Source organism: Leucoraja erinacea, chromosome 5 (genome assembly GCF_028641065.1).
Source record: "Leucoraja erinacea ecotype New England chromosome 5, Leri_hhj_1, whole genome shotgun sequence".
NCBI lineage: Eukaryota > Metazoa > Chordata > Chondrichthyes > Rajiformes > Rajidae > Leucoraja > Leucoraja erinaceus.
This window is the reverse complement of record NC_073381.1, coordinates 24,309,445-24,329,800: the sequence shown is the minus strand read 5'-3', so window position 1 is coordinate 24,329,800 and position 20,356 is coordinate 24,309,445. Positions and strand designations below refer to the sequence as shown.

Sequence of the window (20,356 nt, the reverse complement as noted above, 5' to 3'; positions counted from 1 at the left end):
CTATAGCAATGTTGGAGAGCTTATGACACTTGGAATTTTTGTGGGACACCTGGAGTGGGATGCTATTCCGGGACAATTGTCGAAATTAGATTTAGATTCATGGGGTCTATTATCCAGTTGGAGTACTCTAAAACATGTATTCTCTTTTTAATTTAAAACGACAACTCTTTAGGTTTGCTTTGCCTCGCATATGTTGTACGTGAATTTTACTCAAAGCTTTTATTATTTTATGCTTAATGCTTAAGTTATTCTGTGACAAGTACTTGAAGTTTGTTTATTCTGTTGTCTAGTCATGCTCTGGCATTTGTGGGGCAAGGCTGACAAAAGATGAAAATACATTTGTGTGGCCTTCCCATGGTTGCCGTGAAAACTTAATTATTTTTCTCAAAATGGTTCTTTAGAATGGGGTTGTTTATTGTGACTGCGTTTTCGGATTTGTCGTCTTTATTCTCGTTACCAAAAGCAGCAACACAGTGCACACCAGTGTGAGTGCTGGAAGGAAAATATGTATGAACTGCTTCAGTGCTTTCATTACACTGACAGTGACAGTTTTGTAGACAAGGCTTTACACTATGGTGCCTGAATTAAAACTTTATATGAATCCTCAAATTATTCACTTGTGGATTAATGAAATAAATGTTTCAGAATAATGCCAACAGTAGTTACTTGTATGTTGGAGTACTGTGATTGAATGCTAAAACTAGCATGCGGGACAGGCCCTTTGTGATTTTTCTGCCCCTTTCTATGTACTGATCAAATCTTGTAGTAGTTACCTATAATTGGAGAATTCAATGTTCATACCGTTGGGTTGTAAGCTACCCAAGCGGAAAGTGTGGTGCTGTTCCTCCAGTTGGTGTGTGACCTTACTCTGGCAATGGAGGAGGCCCAGGACATAAAAGTCAGTGTGTGATTGGGAAGAGGAGTTAAAATTTACTATCTAAATGGCGTCAAGTTGGGAAAGGGGAGGTACAACGGGATCTGGGGTTCCTTGTACATCAGTCTATGAAAGTAAGCATGCATGTACAGCAGGCAGTGAAGAAAGCGAATGGCATGTTGGCCTTTATAACAAGAGGAATCGAATATAGGAGCAAAGGGGTCCTTCTGCAGTTGTACAGAGCCCTAGTGAGACCACACCTGGAGTATTGTCTGATTCCCGGGATGGCGGGACTGTCATATGCTGAGAGAATGGAGCAGCTGGGCTTGTACACTCTGGAGTTTAGAAGGATGAGAGGGAATCTCACTGAAATGTATAACATTGTTAAGGGTACACTAAAAAGCTGGAGAAACTCAGCGGGTGCAGCAGCATCTATGGAGCGAAGGAAATAGGCAACGTTTCGGGCCGAAACCCTTCTTCAGACTGGATTGTTAAGGATTTGGACACACTAGCTGGAAACATGTTCCCGATGTTGGGGGAGTCCAGAACCAGGGGCCACAGTTTAAGAATAAGGAGTAAGTCATTTAGAACGGAGACGAGGGAACACTTTTTCTCACAGAGAGTTGAATTCTCTGCATCAGAGGGCGGTGGAGGCAGGTTCACTGGATGCTTTCAAGAGAGAGCTAGATGGGGCTCTTAAAAATAGAGGAGTCGGGGGATATGGGGAGAAGGCAGGAACGGGGTACTGATTGGGGCTGTCTCGAAGGGCCGAATGGCCTACTCCTGCACCTATTGTCTAATGGTTCGCGACCGAGAGATCACATTGGCCTTGGTAGATGGAGCACAAGTGTTCCCTGGATGGAGGTGAGGGAGGAGGTATATGGACAGGTGTTAAATCTATTGTGTAGCAGGGGAAAGTACCTGAGGAGGGGGTAGTTTCGACGGGAAGGGGATGAGTTAAACCACTGAATTGCGGAGGGATTGGTCTCTCCGGGCACAGGTGGAGATGTGGTGATGTCACTGTGGAAGGCATCAGGCGCTTCGGTTGGACCTCCGGCCTAGTCGGAATCCTTCGGTAAGTCGAGGCTTGGGCCTGGAGGTCGGATTGGGTTGGCATCTCCTGGTCATTTAGGCCAGTACTCGGTCAGGCCTGGGGGTCTCTGGTTGTGCCGATGTTCTCCCTGTGTGGGGGGCGCACTTAGCCGGGACTGGTGGGCCGGTTGAAACTACAGCTCCTTGACGTTGGGGCTCTCACTGAAAATTTTAAAAAGAATTATAGAAAATTCCTAATGGAGGAGGAGGCCATTTGGCCCATCGACACTGTGCTGATGGGAAAGAGAGTTGCCCAGCATAATCCAACCTTTCAAAACTTCATCTGAAATACTGGACCCAGCCAAAGCAGTATGGGGATCTATAAGTAATACCAGGGTCCTGGATATTTGCCAAGTTTCATAATTCCGATCTGAGCTTCCTGAATCTGCATACCTGTGCTTCCCTCAACTTGAGCAAAGATAAGCATGAATGCATACCTTTTTCCAATGTGACTTCCATTTTCCAATGTGGGAGTCTGGGCATTTGAACATGAAGGATATGCTTTAATTTGAAGACCTAAAAGCAAGATAGCGGGTTCATGGGAACACCACCACCTTCAGGTTCCCGTCCAATTCTCCACTATTGCCACCGACTTGGAAAGATATTGTCCAGTCTAAATCCTGGACCACACTGTCCAGTAGTCTCTGGGAGAGCATTCACCAGAAATGCAATGGTTGAAGATAGCAGCTCATCACCTTCTCAAAGGCAATTAGGAATGTAAACTAAATCTGGCAAGGTCTCAAAATGAATATTTTAAAAACAAACTTTGTACTTCTCTAAATTAATTTCCATAGACCATTCTTCTGTTCAACTGATGAGACTCATTAGTATCTTTCTGCAATCTTATCTTCTATCGTTATTGATATTGGACAGCGTTTTGAACAATGTTTCCAAAGAATTGTGAACTTATCGTGCATTTTATTTTTTGGGGAAGATCACTTCTAGTGGTTTCTTGTGTGTTTTTAGTTGCGTTGTGATGTTGGAGTTAATATTTTCAATTCACCTATGCTACAAACATATACTGACATTCTATTTTAGTGTTGTGTGAAAGGGTGAAACATATCTTTGCTTCCCTTGACTTGAACAGAAATAACTATGAATACGTACCTTTTTCTGTTGTGACGTCATATGGTGGTGCTTAATGGTCAGCATGGAGAGACTGTTCTCTGCACTGAAAATAATTAAATCAGATTTAAGGGCATCAATGAAAGAGGATCTGGCAGAAGCAATTCTGTTCCTAAGGACGTTGTTATTATTAATACATTTTAGGTATGTACTTTTGTAGCAAACTTAACCACCTATGCATTTAGTTTTAATTTCTAATGCACGCAAAAAAATTTTTTTTAGGTCATAATTTAGTCATTTAGCTCATACCTATGGCTTTTGTTTAATACATTTTGGAGTAATGCTTTTATCATTTTTATTTAATTCAATGGAATTTAAATGTTGTCATAGTCCTATGGTTTTTTTTTTTTCGTTTTAGCATAATGAATTATGTTTTTTGTTTCAAGAATAAACACTAAAAAGCCACAATAGCATAGCTACAACCAATAGACTCAAAACTTTAAGGACGTGGGTTAGTAAGAAGGAATTTGTTAGTAAGAAGCAAGATGAAAATTGGACTGCCATAGTGAACCACAGGAAGCAATCTTTGGCAACATTTGCCTTATTTTTTCGGAAACATATGAAAAGGCATCTTGTGTAATGTCATCATAGCAGATTTAGAATTATTATACTTGGGGGTCGGAGTTGGATACACAAGAAATCAAGGAGTCGGAGTCAGGTGTTTTGGGTATCGACTCCACAGCCCTGGTTATAATAATAATAATAATAATAATAACTTTATTTGTTAAGCACCTTAAAAAACAACCAAAGCTGACCAAAGTGCTGTACAGAAAAAAGAAAACAAGCAAGACATCATAAAACAGGCAGAACAACAGAACATACAACTAACACGAGGCGCATAAATTACATACGAAAATCCAAACAATAAATTAAAATACATAAAACACGAGTACGAACTACGCAACAAAACCAAGCAAATAAAGTAAATAAACAGATAAGAATAGCTCCTTTCTTGAGCCACTACAGAGTGCACAGGAAATGAAGGTACTGCAGTGCATCTTAGGGATGCTATCCACTGCAGTCACTGCAACTGTGGTGGAAGGACGGAATGTTTAGCATGGCTGATGGGCTGCCAGTCAAGTGGGCTGCTTAACCTGGGTGGTGTTAAACATCTTGAGAATGTTGGCACTGAACTGATTTAGGCATCATTCTGCTAATGTGCCTTGTCGATGGTGAGAAAGACTTGGGCTGACCAGAGAGGAGTCATTCACCAGAGGATCCCATGCTTCTGAGCTGTGTATGCAGCCACAGTATTTATCTGGGTGGTCCGTTGAGTTTTAGGGTAAGGAAGGCCCTGGGATATCGAATGTGGGAAGAGATTATAATGGAAGGTCAAGATTAGCTGGTTAGATTCATGAAAATCTTTTTTTTTTAAACTGCTGATCTGAAAATCTGTAATATAAGCACAACATGCTAGAAATTTCAGCAAGCCAGAGCGCACCTGTAGGAACAAAATTAATTAATATTTTGGTTCTGGGACACTTTAGTGATGGGTTGAATAAATGGAATTTCTCTGAGTGGGATAAATAATGGTGCAATTAAATAAGATTTCCCACTGTAATGCACACCCAATTTTTCCATTATCCCACCATTCTTTCTCAACCCCCCCCACCTCAGTACCCTTCCACCTTTTATCCCTCCCTCTGGATTTACCTCACTCCTCTCCTTGTCTTCCTTTTGTCTCCTTTTCATCTATCCTCCTGTCTGCCAATCAAATCCCCCTTACCAGCATCCGACTCTCACTTACCAGGCCTTGTCACACCCCCCACCTCTCTTTTCTAGTTTTCATCCCCCAGCTCCATCCGATGAAACATCCCGACCCAAAACATCACCGATCCAATCACTGCATAGATGTTGCTTGACCTGCTGAGTTTTGCTTAAAATTCCAACTTCTGTGCCACTAAAGTAAGATTACGCTTCTTTGGCTGTGTGGTGTGTGGCTAATATATAATCTGTGTCTGCAGAAAGCATAAGGATGGCAGACATAAGTGGCCAGTTGTCACACAAACAGAAAGAGCAATTGTCTAAAGTTGGAAAATTTCATTTCAATTCATAAAAACTCCAATGTGACAAACTGGCAGGTGAAGTGTTGTTCCTCTAGTTTTGTGTTGAACCTGTTGCATGAAGCCACAGAGAGGGAGTGGGATGGCAATTGGAAATGACAGGCAATCGGCGACCCGGAATCATCCCTGGCGATTGGATGCAGGTATTCCACAAAGTGGTCCAATGTAGAGGAGACCATGGTGTGAATGGTGCCAATTTAGTGCAAAAGGACACAAAGGACATTTATTATCACATACACCAATTGGTGTAGTGAAATTTGACTTGCTCTAGATATGAAGATGTGCAAGTGAATCAATGCATTATTTTGGACCCTGGATGATGGGACAGGAAGAGGTGAAAGGCAATTAGATTATTTTTATTTGGAGGTGCAAAGGAGTTGCAAATGTGGCAAATTAATTAACAGGCTAAAGTGAACTGTTATACTTGGCAAAAATCCTTTCCTCTGACAGGTACTTTGTGGGAAATGGTGAATTTGATTGGCACTCTAGTAACTATTACTGCAATAATTTCAATAACATAAATCCAAGGTGAAGCCAGAGAATTCACGGATATACTTACGGTGAGCAATATTTCCTGTTGGACCCAATGGAGTTCACAAACACTGGAAATATTGTATATTAATACCTCGTACTGCAATTACACCCCTTTCTCATGAGAGTGGATGATCTCTCTATTACCTCATAAATCATGCTCCATGGTGGGAACGTCGTGTCCCGGGAGCAATGGGAAAAGGGGGGAAGTATAGGTTGCCCAGTCCAAAGCACATGAAAATAACAGTGGCTGGTTGCACCCTTTTCTCGTGCTTGGTTTCTTTGAGTACCCAAAGATTGCTATTTTATGAATTAACTGTGACGTTTACCCACAGTAGATTTTTAAGTATGATTCTGCTCATAAGACTAATTTAATTAATTTAAATGTATCTGTGACTTAAAAGCAAAATGCATTAACTATTAAACAAGACCAACCATGTTGTTTTTCAGAGCATGACAAATACATGGCTGTGTGTGTGAGTTTACTTCACTGCCTGTAACGGAGACAGATTTTCCTAAAAAATTAACTCGGTTTCCATTCACTTCCTAATAATTTCAAAATGTTTCCGATAGCTGCTTCTGTTCGAGCCCCAAAAATTGCACATTGCCAGAAAATAGCCATCATTTTTAAGCTGTCCCCAATGCATGGAAGTTGCATGTTGCCAAAAGCATTTTACCACACCCACATGTTCAGACTGATGCATTCCCTTGTGCTCAATTTATAAGTTATGTGAAAAACAGGCCAGCTCCTGTTTCTAGCTCAGCCCTGTTTACGGGTGACTGCACAAATACCCCTTTCGTCTTGTGCACAGATTTTATTAAACCTACAATCATTTGAGCACTGATTCAGGTTTTAAGAACATAGAAACAGAACAGTACAGAAACAGGCCCTTTGGCCCACAATGTCTCTGCAGAACATGATGCCCCCTTCAACTGATATATTTTGCCTGCACATGATCCATATCCCTCAACTCCATGTGCCTGGCTAAATGCCTCTTAAAAACTGCGATGGTATATTTTCTTAACAGAGAAAAAATTCGGATCAAAAAGGAATTTATCAGTAAGAAGCAAGATGGAAATTGGACTGTCATAGTGAACCACAGGAAGCAACTTTTGGCAAAACTAGTCTTTTTTTAGAAAAGACAAAGTTTGAGTGAAACAATTGTACATGTAAAGTTAGAAATTTATATTAATAATAGATGTGGATTTTTCAAGAGGGAAAATGGAGCAGCAGGCTGAGTCTATATGAGATGAGAAGAACTTTTTCACACAGAGAGTGGTGAATCTCTGGAACTCTCTGCCACAGAGGGTAGTCGATGCCAGTTCATTGGCTATATTTAAGAGGGAGTTAGATGTGGCCCTTGTGGCTAAGGGGATCAAAGGGTATGGAGAGAAGGCAGGTACGGGATACTGAGTTGGATGATCAGCCATGATCATATTGAATGGCGGTGCAGGCTCAAAGAGTACTGGAAGAGAGAAGGTGGGAGACAGTGAGAAAGGGAGGGAAGCATGGAATGCCAACGCCCCCGGGTGGTGTACCTCTTGTAAACAGGTTCACCCGCTTAGAAGCTGTTGGGACAGAAGACGTGTTTACACTGAGCGACGGACTGGCTTGCGATGCGAATAGGGCTGTTGAGCCAAAACCAAAAAGGCCTAAGGCAGGCAAGGCCATTGTAGTGGGAGACTCCATTGTGAGAGGTACGGACAGGGGTTTCTGCGGCAACAGACGGGATCCTGCCTTCCGGTGCCAGGATCCAGGATGTCACGGACAGAGTGCAGAAAATCCTCAAGGGCGAAGGTGAACATCTGGAAGTGGTAGTGCATGTCGGCACAAACGATGTCGGAAAGAAGGGGATGAATATTCTGCAGCGTGACTTTAGAGAGCTCGGAAAAATGTTGAAAAGCAGGACCTCCAGGGTTGTTATCTCCAGTTTGCTTCCAGTTCCCCGTGCTGGCGAGAGCAGGAACAGGGAGATACGGGACCTGAACGTGTGGCTGAGGAACTGGTGCACGGGGCAGGGATTTAGGTTCTTAGATCACTGGGATCTGTTTTGGGGTAAGGGGGAACTGTACAAAAGGGACGGATTGCATCTTAACAGGTGTGGGACCAGCATTCTGGCAGGCAGGTTTGCCACTGCTACACGGGTGGCTTTAAACTGAATAAGGGGGGTGGGGTGTCGAATGGGATAGTGGAGGATGGAGTTAAAGGGAAAGGGTTTCTTAAATGTGTGAGCGTAGAGACCGAGGGGTGTAAAATGAGGGTAGAAGCAATAGGTAGCAAGGTGAAAAGTAAAAGTGGCAGGCAGTCAAAACCCGGGCAAAAATCAAAAAGGGCCACTTTTCAACATAATTGTATAAGGGGTAAGAGTGTTGTAAAAACAAGCCTGAAGGCTTTGTGTCTCAATGCAAGGAGCATTCATAATAAGGTGGATGAGTTGAATGTGCAGATAGCTATTAATGACTATGATATAGTTGGGATCACGGAGACATGGCTCCAGGGTGACCAAGGCTGGGAGCTGAACATCCAGGGATATTCAATATTCAGGAGGGATAGAGAGAAAGGAAAAGGAGGTGGGGTAGCGTTACTGATTAGAGAGGAGATTAATGCAATGGAAAGGAAGGACATTAATTTGGAGGATGTGGAATCGGTATGGGTAGAGCTGCGAAACACTAAGGGGCAGAAAACGCTGGTGGGTGTTGTGTACAGGCCACCTAACAGTAGTAGTGAAGTTGGAGATGGTATCAAACAGGAAATTAGAAATGCGTGCGACAAAGGCAAAACAGTTATAATGGGTGACTTCAATCTACATATAGATTGGGTGAATCAAATTGGCAGGGGTGCTGAGGAAGAGGATTTCTTGGAATGTATGCGGGATAGCTATCTAAATCAACATGTATAGGAACCAACGAGAGAGCAGGCTATTTTAGACTGGGTATTGAGTAATGAGGAAGGGTTAGTTAGCAATCTTGTTGTACATGCCCCCTTGGGCAAGAGTGACCATAATATGGTTGAGTTCTTCATTAGGATGGAGAGTGACATTGTTAATTCAGAAACAATGGTTCTGAACTTAAAGAAAGGTAACTTTGAGGGTATGAGACGTGAATTGGCCAAGATTGACTGGCAATTAATTATAAAAGGGTTGACGGTGGATATGCAATGGAAGACATTTAAAGACTGCATGGATGAACTACAAAAATTGTTCATCCCAGTTTGGCAAAAGAATAAATCAGGGAAGGTAGTACATCCATGGATAACAAGGGAAACCAGGGATGGTATCAAAGCGAAGGACGATGCGTACAAATTAGCCAGAAAAAGCAGCATACCGGAGGACTGGGAGAAATTCAGAGACCAGCAGAGGAGGACAAAGGGCTTAATTAGGAAAGGAAAAATAGATTATGAAAGAAAACTGACAGGGAACATAAAAACTGACTGCAAAAGTTTTTATAGATATGTGAAAAGAAAGAGATTAGTTAAAACAAATGTAGGTCCCTTGCAGTCAGAAACAGGTGAGTTGATCATGGGGAACAAGGATATGGCGGACCAATTGAATAACTACTTTGGTTCCGTCTTCACTAAGGAAGACATAAATAATTTGCCGGAAATAGCAGGGGACCGCGGGTCAAAGGAGTTGGAGGAATTGAGTGAAATCCAGGTTAGCCGGGAAGTGGTGTTGGGTAAATTGAATGGATTAAAGGCCGATAAATCCCCAGGGCCAGATAGGCTGCATCCCAGAGTACTTAAGGAAGTAGCTCCAGAAATAGTGGATGTATTAGTAATAATCTTTCAAAACTCTTTAGATTCTGGAGTAGTTCCTGAGGATTGGTGGGTAGCAAACGTAACCCCACTTTTTAAGAAGGGAGGGAGGGAGAAAACGGGGAATTACAGTTAGCCTAACATCGGTAGTGGGGAAACTGCTAGAGTCAGTTATTAAAGATGGGATAGCAGCACATTTGGAAAGTGGTGAAATCATTGGACAAAGTCAGCATGGATTTACGAAAGGTAAATCATGTCTGACGAATCTTATAGAATTTTTCGAGGATGTAACTAGTAGCGTGGATAGGGGAGAACCAGTGGATGTGGTGTATCTGGACTTCCAGAAGGCTTTTGACAAGGTCCCACATAAGAGATTAGTATACAAACTTAAAGCACACGGCATTGGGGGTTCAGTATTGATGTGGATAGAGAACTGGCTGGCAAACAGGAAGCAAAGAGTAGGAGTAAACGGGTCCTTTTCACAATGGCAGGCAGTGACTAGTGGGGTACCGCAAGGCTCAGTGCTGGGACCCCAGCTATTTACAATATATATTAATGATCTGGATGAGGGAATTGAAGGCAATATCTCCAAGTTTGCGGATGACACTAAGCTGGGGGGCAGTGTTAGCTGTGAGGAGGATGCTAGGAGACTGCAAGGTGACTTGGGATAGGCTGGGTGAGTGGGCAAATGTTTGGCAGATGCAGTGTAATGTGGATATATGTGAGGTTATCCATTTTGGTGGCAAAAACGGGCATCTCTATTATCTATTATCTATTATCAACAGACTATTATCTAAATGGTGGCCGATTGGGAAAGGGGGAGATGCAGTGAGACCTGGGTGTCATGGTACACCAGTCATTGAAGGTAGGCATGCAGGTGCAGCAGGCAGTAAAGAAAGCGAGTGGTATGTTAGCTTTCATAGCAAAAGGATTTGAGTATAGGAGCAGGGAGGTTCTACTGCAGTTGTACAGGGTCTTGGTGAGACCACAACTGGAGTATTGCGTACAGTTTTGGTCTCCAGATCTGAGGAAGGACATTATTGCCATAGAGGGAGTGCAGAGAAGGTTCACCAGACTGATTCCTGGGATGTCAGGACTGTCTTATGAAGAAAGACTGGATAGACTTGGTTTATACTCTCTAGAATTTAGGAGATTGAGAGGGGATCTTATAGAAACTTACAAAATTCTTAAGGGGTTGGACAGGCTAGATGCAGGAAGATTGTTCCCGATGTTGGGGAAGTCCAGGACAAGGGGTCACAGCTTAAGGATAAGGGGGAAATCCTTTAAAACCGAGATGAGAAGAACTTTTTTCACACAGAGAGTGGTGAATCTCTGGAACTCTCTGCCACAGAGGGTAGTTGAGGCCAGTTCATTGGCTATATTTAAGAGGGAGTTAGATGTGGCCCTTGTGGCTAAGGGGATCAGGGGGTATGGAGAGAAGGCAGGTACGGGATACTGAGTTGGATGATCAGCCATGATCATATTGAATGGCGGTGCAGGCTCGAAGGGCCGAATGGCCTACTCCTGCACCTAATTTCTATGTTTCTATATCATACGTATGATGAGATACTAACCACAAACAGATCAACCATTTTAATTAGTCACAGTGCCCAGAAAAGGACCCAACAGCCCTTTTTAACCTGTCACCTTTTTTGCTTTGGCAAACTAAGTGTTTGTTTTAAAATTGTGATAGTATCTACCTCCACTACCACCGATGGCTTTTCACTGTGTGGGAAAAATCCCCTCTCAGATCCTTTGTAAACTACCATGTATCTTGCCATGGGAATTGATTGGCATTATCTACCCTCTTCATATCCCTCATCATTCTGTATACCTTTAATAAGTCTCCCCTTCAACCCCGCTGCAGAGTAAACCAACCCAGACCATCCAATCCTAAACCCCGTTGGCCAGAAGTGGTGGAGGTGGGTACAATGACAACATTTAAAAGACATTTGGGCAAGAACCTGGATTGGAGACATTTAAGGGAAAGGGTCAAATACTGGAGGGCTTAGCTTCGAGGTAACAGACATTTGCAACGTTTTTACAGAGTGATAAGTGCCTGGATCATGCTGCTCTTAGAGATAGTAGAGGCACATATGATAGTGATGTTGGAGATATATTACACCAGACAAACGATCAGGCAGAGATATGTTAGGCGCAGAAGTGGTGAGCCAAAGGGTCTGTTTCTGCACTGTACTGTTCTGTGTTCTCAACCCATGTGCAATATGGATTTGATGCCAGTATGGCCAGATTTGATCTTGATTAATCAGATTATGATGTGCATTAACAATGCATTGGCCAATTGAGATTGAAACATCCAACCATTCTTCTCGAATCTGTGCTGTGTAAAGTTGTCTTCACTCACTTACATGCCTGTTTAATGATTGACTGGAGGGAATGCTTTTCTGCAGAATAGTGGTGGATGGTGTTGCAGAACAGCTAGAAGATTTGCATTCCTTGCTGTGGCTGAGGTTATGTGACAAATGTTTCTGCTTTAACTTTGTATGCATCTTTTACTGAGTCAGGTTAGCCACAATTGGCAATGCATTGGGATTGCCAAACCTGGTGTTCAGTTGTATTTCTATTACCTCAGATATTAATGCATTATAATGCATGGTCCAATAATTGATATTTGCCTCTTCAATTTTAGATTGGTCTTTATATTTTAAAATACTGAAGGAAGTGAAATGTGATTCTATAAAAATAAAAAAGAATTGCATTCATTGGTGATGCTTTCTGATATGTCAACAGTAAATCATAAATTAACTGCTAAGAACTGACTTGTATCTTATGGCCGCACACATTTATTGACTTTATGATAGTGAAGATTTTGACTCCAAGATTATGTTTAGGATCAAAAGTCAATTACCAATATTCTGAAGTCAGCTGCCCTAAAAAGTAAGTGTGTATGGTTAATTTTAAGATTGTTTTTAACTCATCAGAACGGGTGATGACTATGTGGCATAACACACAGTTGAGAATTAGAAGTTTCAACAGTCCCTGATGCAAGCCACAGATTGATGAAAGATTATTACATCAAAATCTGATGCATTGCCAAAATATAGTACAATAAGTGCAGCTTTTTTTTGCCCCTGGTTGAATTACATAGAATCTTGCATTTCTCTGCAGATTGCAGAACTCGAGGACAATTCAATGCACTGTCGCACCATTTCCGTGGCAAACGGTCATCTAAACACAGCTTCCATGATGAATCACCATTAAGGACAAAGAGAAGTCCCACACGTTCCAGGTACATTTCACATGAAACCCAAAATAAATTGGATATGCATATGGATGAGAAGGGAATGGAGGGTTATGGTATGAGTGCAGGCAGGTGGGACTAAGGGAAAAAAAGTTGTGTCGGCACGGATTTGTAGGTTTCAGTGCTGTAATTGTCATATGGTTAATTTGCTGGAAACTGATAATAATTTGTAAAGCATTTTAAAAGTCACAGTACAGAGCTCAGTTTAATAAATTAATTGAGGATTCAAAAGCATTGAATTAAATATATTTTTCTCTCGATCCCCATTGAATCAAAATTTAAAACTGCCAATATTTTAATATTTGAAGTTTCTAGTGGAGAATGTTCTATGATGTTTTTGATCTATATTTTTATGTGCATGTGAATATAAAATCAGCCGATCATCAAAACACAATGAGTGTCTCATGTATTATGGAGTCATCGAGATACAGCATAGAAACAGGCGCTATGGGACCGCCATGTCCACACTGGCCATCAAGCACCCTTTACACTAATCCCAAATCAACTCAAATTATGAATCTTATAGGTTTATCTCTTGTGTTGGTCTTCTGGTCACCTGCAACATCTCAAGTGTGGGAGTCTTATTTGGTGCTCTGATAGGGAGGGAGCAGTACATTGAAGTCTCCCATCCAAAGTAAATTGGTGGCCTTACTGCCTTCAGTGATCAATGTAGAAGAGTACAGGTCCCGCTGCTGGGTGAGCTGTTAATCAGTTGGTGGCCTCATTGTAGCAGTACACATAGAAAAGATGAAATGTCGCTATGGTGTTGGGAAGGATCGGGGGAAGGTTCTGTTTCACAGAGCTTGATGGGTTGAATGGCTTCCTTCTTTCCTGGGGAGACATGGAACCAGTTTCACGCAGATTTGGAACCTATTTACCCACTAGATCAGTTTACAACATCCAATTATCATTGCCACCGGCGTGACTTCTGGATGTGTGAGGAAATCAGAGTAACCGGGTGAAACTGAGTCGGTCACAGGAAGAATGTGCCAACTCCATATAGACCTGAAGGTCAGGATCAAACCTGAGTCTCGTTTTGTGAGGCAGTAACTCTACCTGCTGCCCACCAATCAGATGCAGCAGTGGGGAGCTTGGGCACTTTCTACAAACATCAACTAAGATTTCTAAAATGTTTTATTATTCGCTGGTTTTCATTTGCACTCTAATCTCTAGAAATCAAGTTGATAATACATTTTTATGTACGTTTTTGAAAACTGGCACAATCATCTTCCCATTACATCTGATTGTTACTAATGTGCTCTCATTTTAAAAATATCATTGCAGTTCTTTGATGAATGCCTTTCATGCTGACAATCTAACGTTGTCATCGAAAGCCGCTTCTGCAAAAGCTGATAGCCCTGCCAATGATTTCCAGGATTTTGTGACGGGCATACAAAAGACCATCACTGATCTTCAAAATCAGGTGAGGAGACATTTATAGAGAAAATAAATTGTGTTAGACTTGTTTATTTAGCATCGGGTCATGATGGGCTGATGAGTAAATCCCTTGGTGGGAAATGCAGAACCACACAAGCCCTGGAGTAGTGAATACCATGGAGGGAGGGGGGGGGGGGGGGGGAGACCGTCTCAGGAGGGGGGGCGCAGATTGCGATGAAGGGCCCGGAATTCTGCCTGAAGGTGGAGAGAGAGTGAAGTTGGTGGGAGAGAGGAACGGTGCTGTTCAAGTTGGGCAAAAAATACTTGGAAAGCGACCATTGGTCATGGGGAGAGGAGCTTGGTTGAAGTTAGATTGTAATTAGAACATGGAGTTGTAGTTTGAAGCAGTGGCAAATCGACACATGGGGATGTGATGACTCCTGGGTTTGGAGTGGAGGTTGGGTGTCGCAGGGAATATTGTCAAAATGTAGATAAGGAGGTTAGTATTTGGGCAGACAATTTAAATAAGGTTGCACTGCACATGCCTAGGCTCAATCCCGGCATTATCGAAAAACTGTTACATGACCAATCATGAATGAAAACCATGGACATTGCACAGTAGGCACATCTCCTGTAACTTTCCATTCAAATCAAATAACATAATGCACAGAAACTTGGCACTTATCCATCCCATTTTAGGCATTATTGTTTTCTTGGGTTCTAATCTCAATACTAATGTGGATGTGGTTGCAAGAGAAAGCATAACCAAAGTTTTCCAAAATGAGCTGTCTAAATAAACAGTGAGGAATGTCAGAGGAGACAGCAGACAAGTGAATGGAGTAGGTAGATAGTGGAGGTGAAGTTCGGTAGAAAACAATGCAGTGTCCATCGGAGAAAAGAAAACAAACATATTAAATATAACTTTTCTTACAGACTAAAGAAACAGTGTGATCTAAGAATCCAGGTACGAGTTCACATGATGCCAGTGTTTTAATATACACGAATTGATGTTTGACATGGGACAGTTCGTTAACTGATAGCAAATGATCCCAAGTTCTCAGTTACATGTTTGCAGACACATTGCTTTTTTTTAATAGACTAAAAGGAGACTTATATCATTTAAAGTTAATTCATTTCTCAATTATTTTATCAATATGCTGCCATTTTGAATTTATGACCAATTAACTTCAAAATTAATAAATTCAAAACGGCAGCATATTGATGGAATAAAATAGTTGATAAATGAATTAAACAATACCCCTCCTCCCGGTCACCTAGTTTGCAGCTGATCAGCTTTGGGTGGAGATCCCCTTGCTCCCAATCCTGACACTCAGTAACCTGTCTTGTGTCTTTGCACAGATTAAAACACTTGAAGCGCGACTCAGTAAATCTGGTTGTACTGATGGAAAAGCAAGAGAACGATCCAACAACGAGAAGTGGAAAGAGGACTCTTGCACCACCTGCATATGCAAGGTAAAAGTTTGAGGCAGCAGCATCAGTGGAATTTATGGTGGTGATTGTGAGAGCACAATACACAAGATCCAAGTATGTTACTTGTTCTTTGTGAAACTATGGTGAAACTGCATTCAGTCTCTGCATTAAATAATGAGGCATGGGTGGACACCATTTGAAGTCATCTTATCCTTTATATACCTGTCCTGCTGCCTTCAGGGAACAATGGGTTTAAACTCCACAATTTCTCTGTTCCACTCAACTATTCTGTATTCCACAATTTGCTGTGTTTTCTCTACTCTGTTTGCCCTCTCGGGATGCATTAACTTGCGCCCTCTGAGCTGAATTCAAATTTTCTGTTCTCGTACAAGTCTATTGAAATCTCCTTACAATCTACAGATTTCTCATTTTCTATCCATCGTGGCTAAAGGCAATGGATGCAGCAAAGGCTATGAGTCCTAACAAGATTCCAGCAATAGTACTGAAGGCTTGTGCTCCAGAACTTGTTGTGCCCTTGCCCAAACTGTTTCAGTACAGTGGCAACACTGGCACCTACACTACAATAAGGAAAATTGCCCAGGTATGTCCTGCCCACAAGAAGCAGGGCAAATCCAACCCCATCATTACTGCTCTATTAGTCTCCTCATGATCATCAGCAAAGTGATGAAAGGAATGATTTATAAATGCCCCCCAAAAAATGGAGCGCATAGAGAGAAGTAGGAGATTTAAAGGGGTTGTAAAGGGAAAGTTTACTTCACCAAGTGATTGATACCTGGAACACACTGCCAGATTAGGTGGTGGAACCAGATATAATTACTACGTTTAAGAGGCATTGCACCACCATTAAACTGGCAAGCATGGAAAAATACTTTCCTAATGCAGGCAAAGAAGATTAGTGTAGATGAGCAAAAAGTTTGGCAAGGACATAGAGGGCCTTAGGGCTCGTTTCTGAGCTGTACAACTCTGACAGAGGAATTTCTATTCTCTTTGAACTCTCCTATGTGTACTTAAAGAAGCTCGTAATTTTAGTTTTTATCTGTTTGTCCACAACTTTTTCTCTCCTTGATATGTCCTCCGCTTTGTAGGATTCTAAACTTATCCACATCTTTGAGCTAACTTTTTTCTCCTGAATGTTTTTTTTTTCAATATAATGCCCTCCTTAGCTTTCAATGTGACCAGCTGCATTTTTATCTGCCAGCATTGGACTGACTTTATTTTCTTCATTCAAGGAGTGATCAGCACATTTTTATTTGTCTTCATGCCATCTTCACTGCGTTTAAGCATTATGTTGAAATGTAAAGTTGTGCAATAACACTTGCTTTTCGTCAGCATTATCATGTTAGCCTAATCACTTGATTATCATTTGATGGATTTGAATTCTGGTAATTGGAAGCAGTGAGAGACTAATTGTACTCCAAGAGTGTGGGGCAGGATGCAATGGTTAATTTGTGCTTGAAACAAACAAGTTTTCTGTTTCCTTTTTCAGGAGGGGCAACTTACGTGCTTTGTTGAAACATGCCCACCAGCCAGTTGTTCTAATCCTGTAAAGATGGAGGGAATGTGCTGTCCAGTCTGCACAAGACAAGATGAAAATTCCTAAACCATCACTGCAGAACTGAAGGGGATATAGGAACCTTTATATTCTCCAATGAGTTGTGATGTATGGATGTCAGTATGAATACTGTGTGCTTTCAGAACTACCCATCAGTATTCATTCAAAAATGGAAAGGAAACTTCAATTTGAGGAAATCCCAAGAAATATTAAACAAAAGTGCTCGAATGCATGCTTCATGTTAACTGATTATAAATCAGTAACGTAATTAAACATTATATGTGCATGTACCGTGTATGTACTGTCAAAGAGAACCACAATGCAAAAGTATTGAAAGGGAAGTAGTATGTTATCTATGACAGGGTGATTTCAATTTGTTTGCCATGTTTTCTTAGTAAGAAGCTTCTCAGGTTCGAAATGCCAAAATGAAAGTGGTGCTACATGTATCTTGTATTTGATATTATAGTGAATAGCAGGAGCTAACATACCATAACATTTCCAGACTCCTTTATTTGCTTGAAAGCAAAATCTATCTCAAGAACTCATCTAGTTCAGCAACCATATGTCTTTGCTTTTTGAATGAGTGTGAAAAATAGTTTAAGGAGGAATAAAAACACTAAAGCAGTGCTTTTTTTTAATAAATATATATATTTTTTACTCTGTTATAGAGTTCCCCCAGGTGTTTGGTGTGCTAGGAGTCTTTCACCATTCCAAGGTGTTGAGACTTGTCGGCTGTTCTTTTAGTTACTTGGCTCTGCTTGGAAATAATGTGAAGATGTTATTTGTACAATTCAGACATTTGGTACATAGATGCCTACTAATTTACAGGTTGGTGTACATATACATTGAAAAAGTGCCTCTGGTGTTTTGCTAATTGGCACTGTATGTCAGCGTTCTCACACAATAAGTAAGATCATTTTTTTTTTTAGCAATCTAGATTAGAACCTTTAAAGAGTTTTTTTTAACGTCTTTGTGGCCTGGCTACTGAATATTCAGCTCTAACCATTACACCTTATTGGATATATGGCATTTTGCACTTCCTGAATTTTTGGATAATTTTTTAATGTACTGGTAGTGTTTTTTTTTTTACATTGTTGGAATTGTTACTGTATACAGGCATAAGAAATGGAGAATGAGGGGAGGGGGGGGGGGGGGGGGGTATAAAAGGGTTTTCTTACTCCCTGATTGTTCACTGATCAGCTGTGCTAACCAATGAAACAGTATTAAATATTGTCTAACATTTATAATCATTGTTTCTTTATTGTAGGGAAGAAATTTTATTTATTTGCTCAGTCAGGTGTAATTGGTCACTTTTATTCATTGATGAAGGATAGATATCATTTTTTGTTAAAGCATACAGTAATCATACCTCAGCTTTTCCATTTCGGGTGCTAATTGATTGAAAAACAAAATTGTCAAGTTACTTTAAAAGAAAAAGTAGCCACATTTGTAATATGCCAAACCGGCATAGATTTATTAACATGAAGCCCTTTTTAAGTTATTTTAATACTGAAAAGATTTGTAATAGAAAAAACATCACAGCAGCAACAAAATCCCACGTGATTAATTGTTTTGTTTGGATCTTTTTGTGAAAACAAACCACCAATTTACAGGGAAGATTCATTATCATGACTTTCAATGTTAAGGTAGTCTTTTCTCCGTGCTTCACGGGTATAAAGGAACAATGTTGTAATGTGGAAAATACTAGCTGTTATTTCTGCTTATAGAAAATTTGTCTGGGTTCATTTTTGTTTCAAAATCTGTTTTATCTTTGTCTTGAGCACATGAAAAAGCTGGTGATAGCTCCACAGGCAGAGTGATAACTCCCATTCTGTATGATTCTTTGCAGGCTGTGATACTGATTAATGAATTGTTCTGGTGGAACAATGTGAGGCAGTTCTGCTGCTTTGGTGTTATTCTATCTTTCTCCTAACAGCAGTGCTGATTAGTTTTTATACTGAACAATGTCCATGTTGAATTTGTTCATACTGTCCTGGCGCTGAAAGTCTTAATAGCCATATTAGTTCAATGAGAACAGAACAGGAGAACAGCCTATGCTCTTTACCTAGCATAAAATAATAAATTTACCAAAGAGATGTTTGCACTGTGTAATACTTTTGTATGAATCAAATTAAACAGACCACAATATCTGAAAAGTGCAGTGTCATTTTCCGAGTCCCATTCAGTTATTCTTTGCATATAGTAAGTAGGTGATTTTGAGATGTCGATGTGGTAATCCAGAGCTGGACTTGCAGATAGTGTTGGCTCTCTGTTTTTTTTCCATTGGCATCATTCACAACAATATAATTTGCATGTGCAAGATTTATCAGTCATGCAAGGAGTTCTGAAAAGTCACACCAAAAGGGAAGTAATTTGATCAAATTGCACTGAAGGGAGGACAGAGGTCCTCAAATGAAGTGAGGAATCTGCTGGACTTTTGTCTATCCCTACATTTCCCATTGAAAATGTTCCCTACAGTCCTGAGTCAAGGTACTGGAGCCACCGCATACCTTCTCTCTCCCCCCCCCCCCCCCCCCCCCCCCCCCCCCTTCAGTTTTTTACCCCAGTCAGAGCTGGTACTTCTAAAGCAATTAGGTGAAAGGTAAGTGGTTTGATTCCTTTACTTAACATTAATGTTTATTTTGCCTAAGTTAATTTAAATCACGAAATATAGTTAACCAATTAATTGCTTTTCAACTCCTTTTCAATGCAACATCATGGGCCGAGCAGCCTGTCTTTTTCTATGCATGTCTGAGAGGAGAGACATTTGTTCAGGGGAAGAAAAGCCTTTGACATAATGAGCTGTCAGAACACTCTCAGGATGGTCCTAGTTTTCACTGCACTTTGAGATAGCAGGATGATGTTCGGAACGCCAGTGCCAACATGGTGACAAATGCAAGGAATAGGTCGGTCCCAGCACATTATGACAGATTGGATTACCTTCTTTAGACTTTGGAGATGCAACGTGGGAACAGGCCCTTCGACCCACCGAGTCCGCTCCGACCAGCGATCACCCCGTACACTAGCACTATCCTACGCAATAAGGGCAATTTACAGAAGCAAATTAACCTACAAACCTGTATGCCTTTGGAATGCGGGAGGAAACCGGAGCACCCGGAGAAAACATGCACGGTCACAGAGAGCATGTACAAACTCCATACACACAGCACCCAGAATCAGGTTTGAACCTGGGTCTCTGGTCCTGAAAGGCAACAAAGCTACCGCTGCACCACTGGACCACCCTTTCATCCATCTATATTACTAAAAGTCTGAT

The 20,356-nt window shown here is 41.2% G+C and overlaps 1 protein-coding gene across 1 annotated transcript in view; it reads left to right on the top strand.

The window, feature by feature from the left end:
* Window positions 1–19,247, top strand: part of LOC129696870 (peroxidasin homolog) — a 217,670-nt gene extending 198,423 nt beyond the window's left edge. Inside the window, exons 18-21 of the mRNA XM_055634944.1 lie at window positions 12,569–12,689; window positions 13,986–14,124; window positions 15,438–15,551; window positions 17,017–19,247. Of these exons, the coding sequence (XP_055490919.1) occupies window positions 12,569–12,689; window positions 13,986–14,124; window positions 15,438–15,551; window positions 17,017–17,130 (488 nt within the window). The 3' untranslated portion in view covers window positions 17,131–19,247. The remainder of the gene's footprint in view (window positions 1–12,568; window positions 12,690–13,985; window positions 14,125–15,437; window positions 15,552–17,016) is intronic.
* The last annotated feature ends 1,109 nt before the right edge of the window (window positions 19,248–20,356 follow it).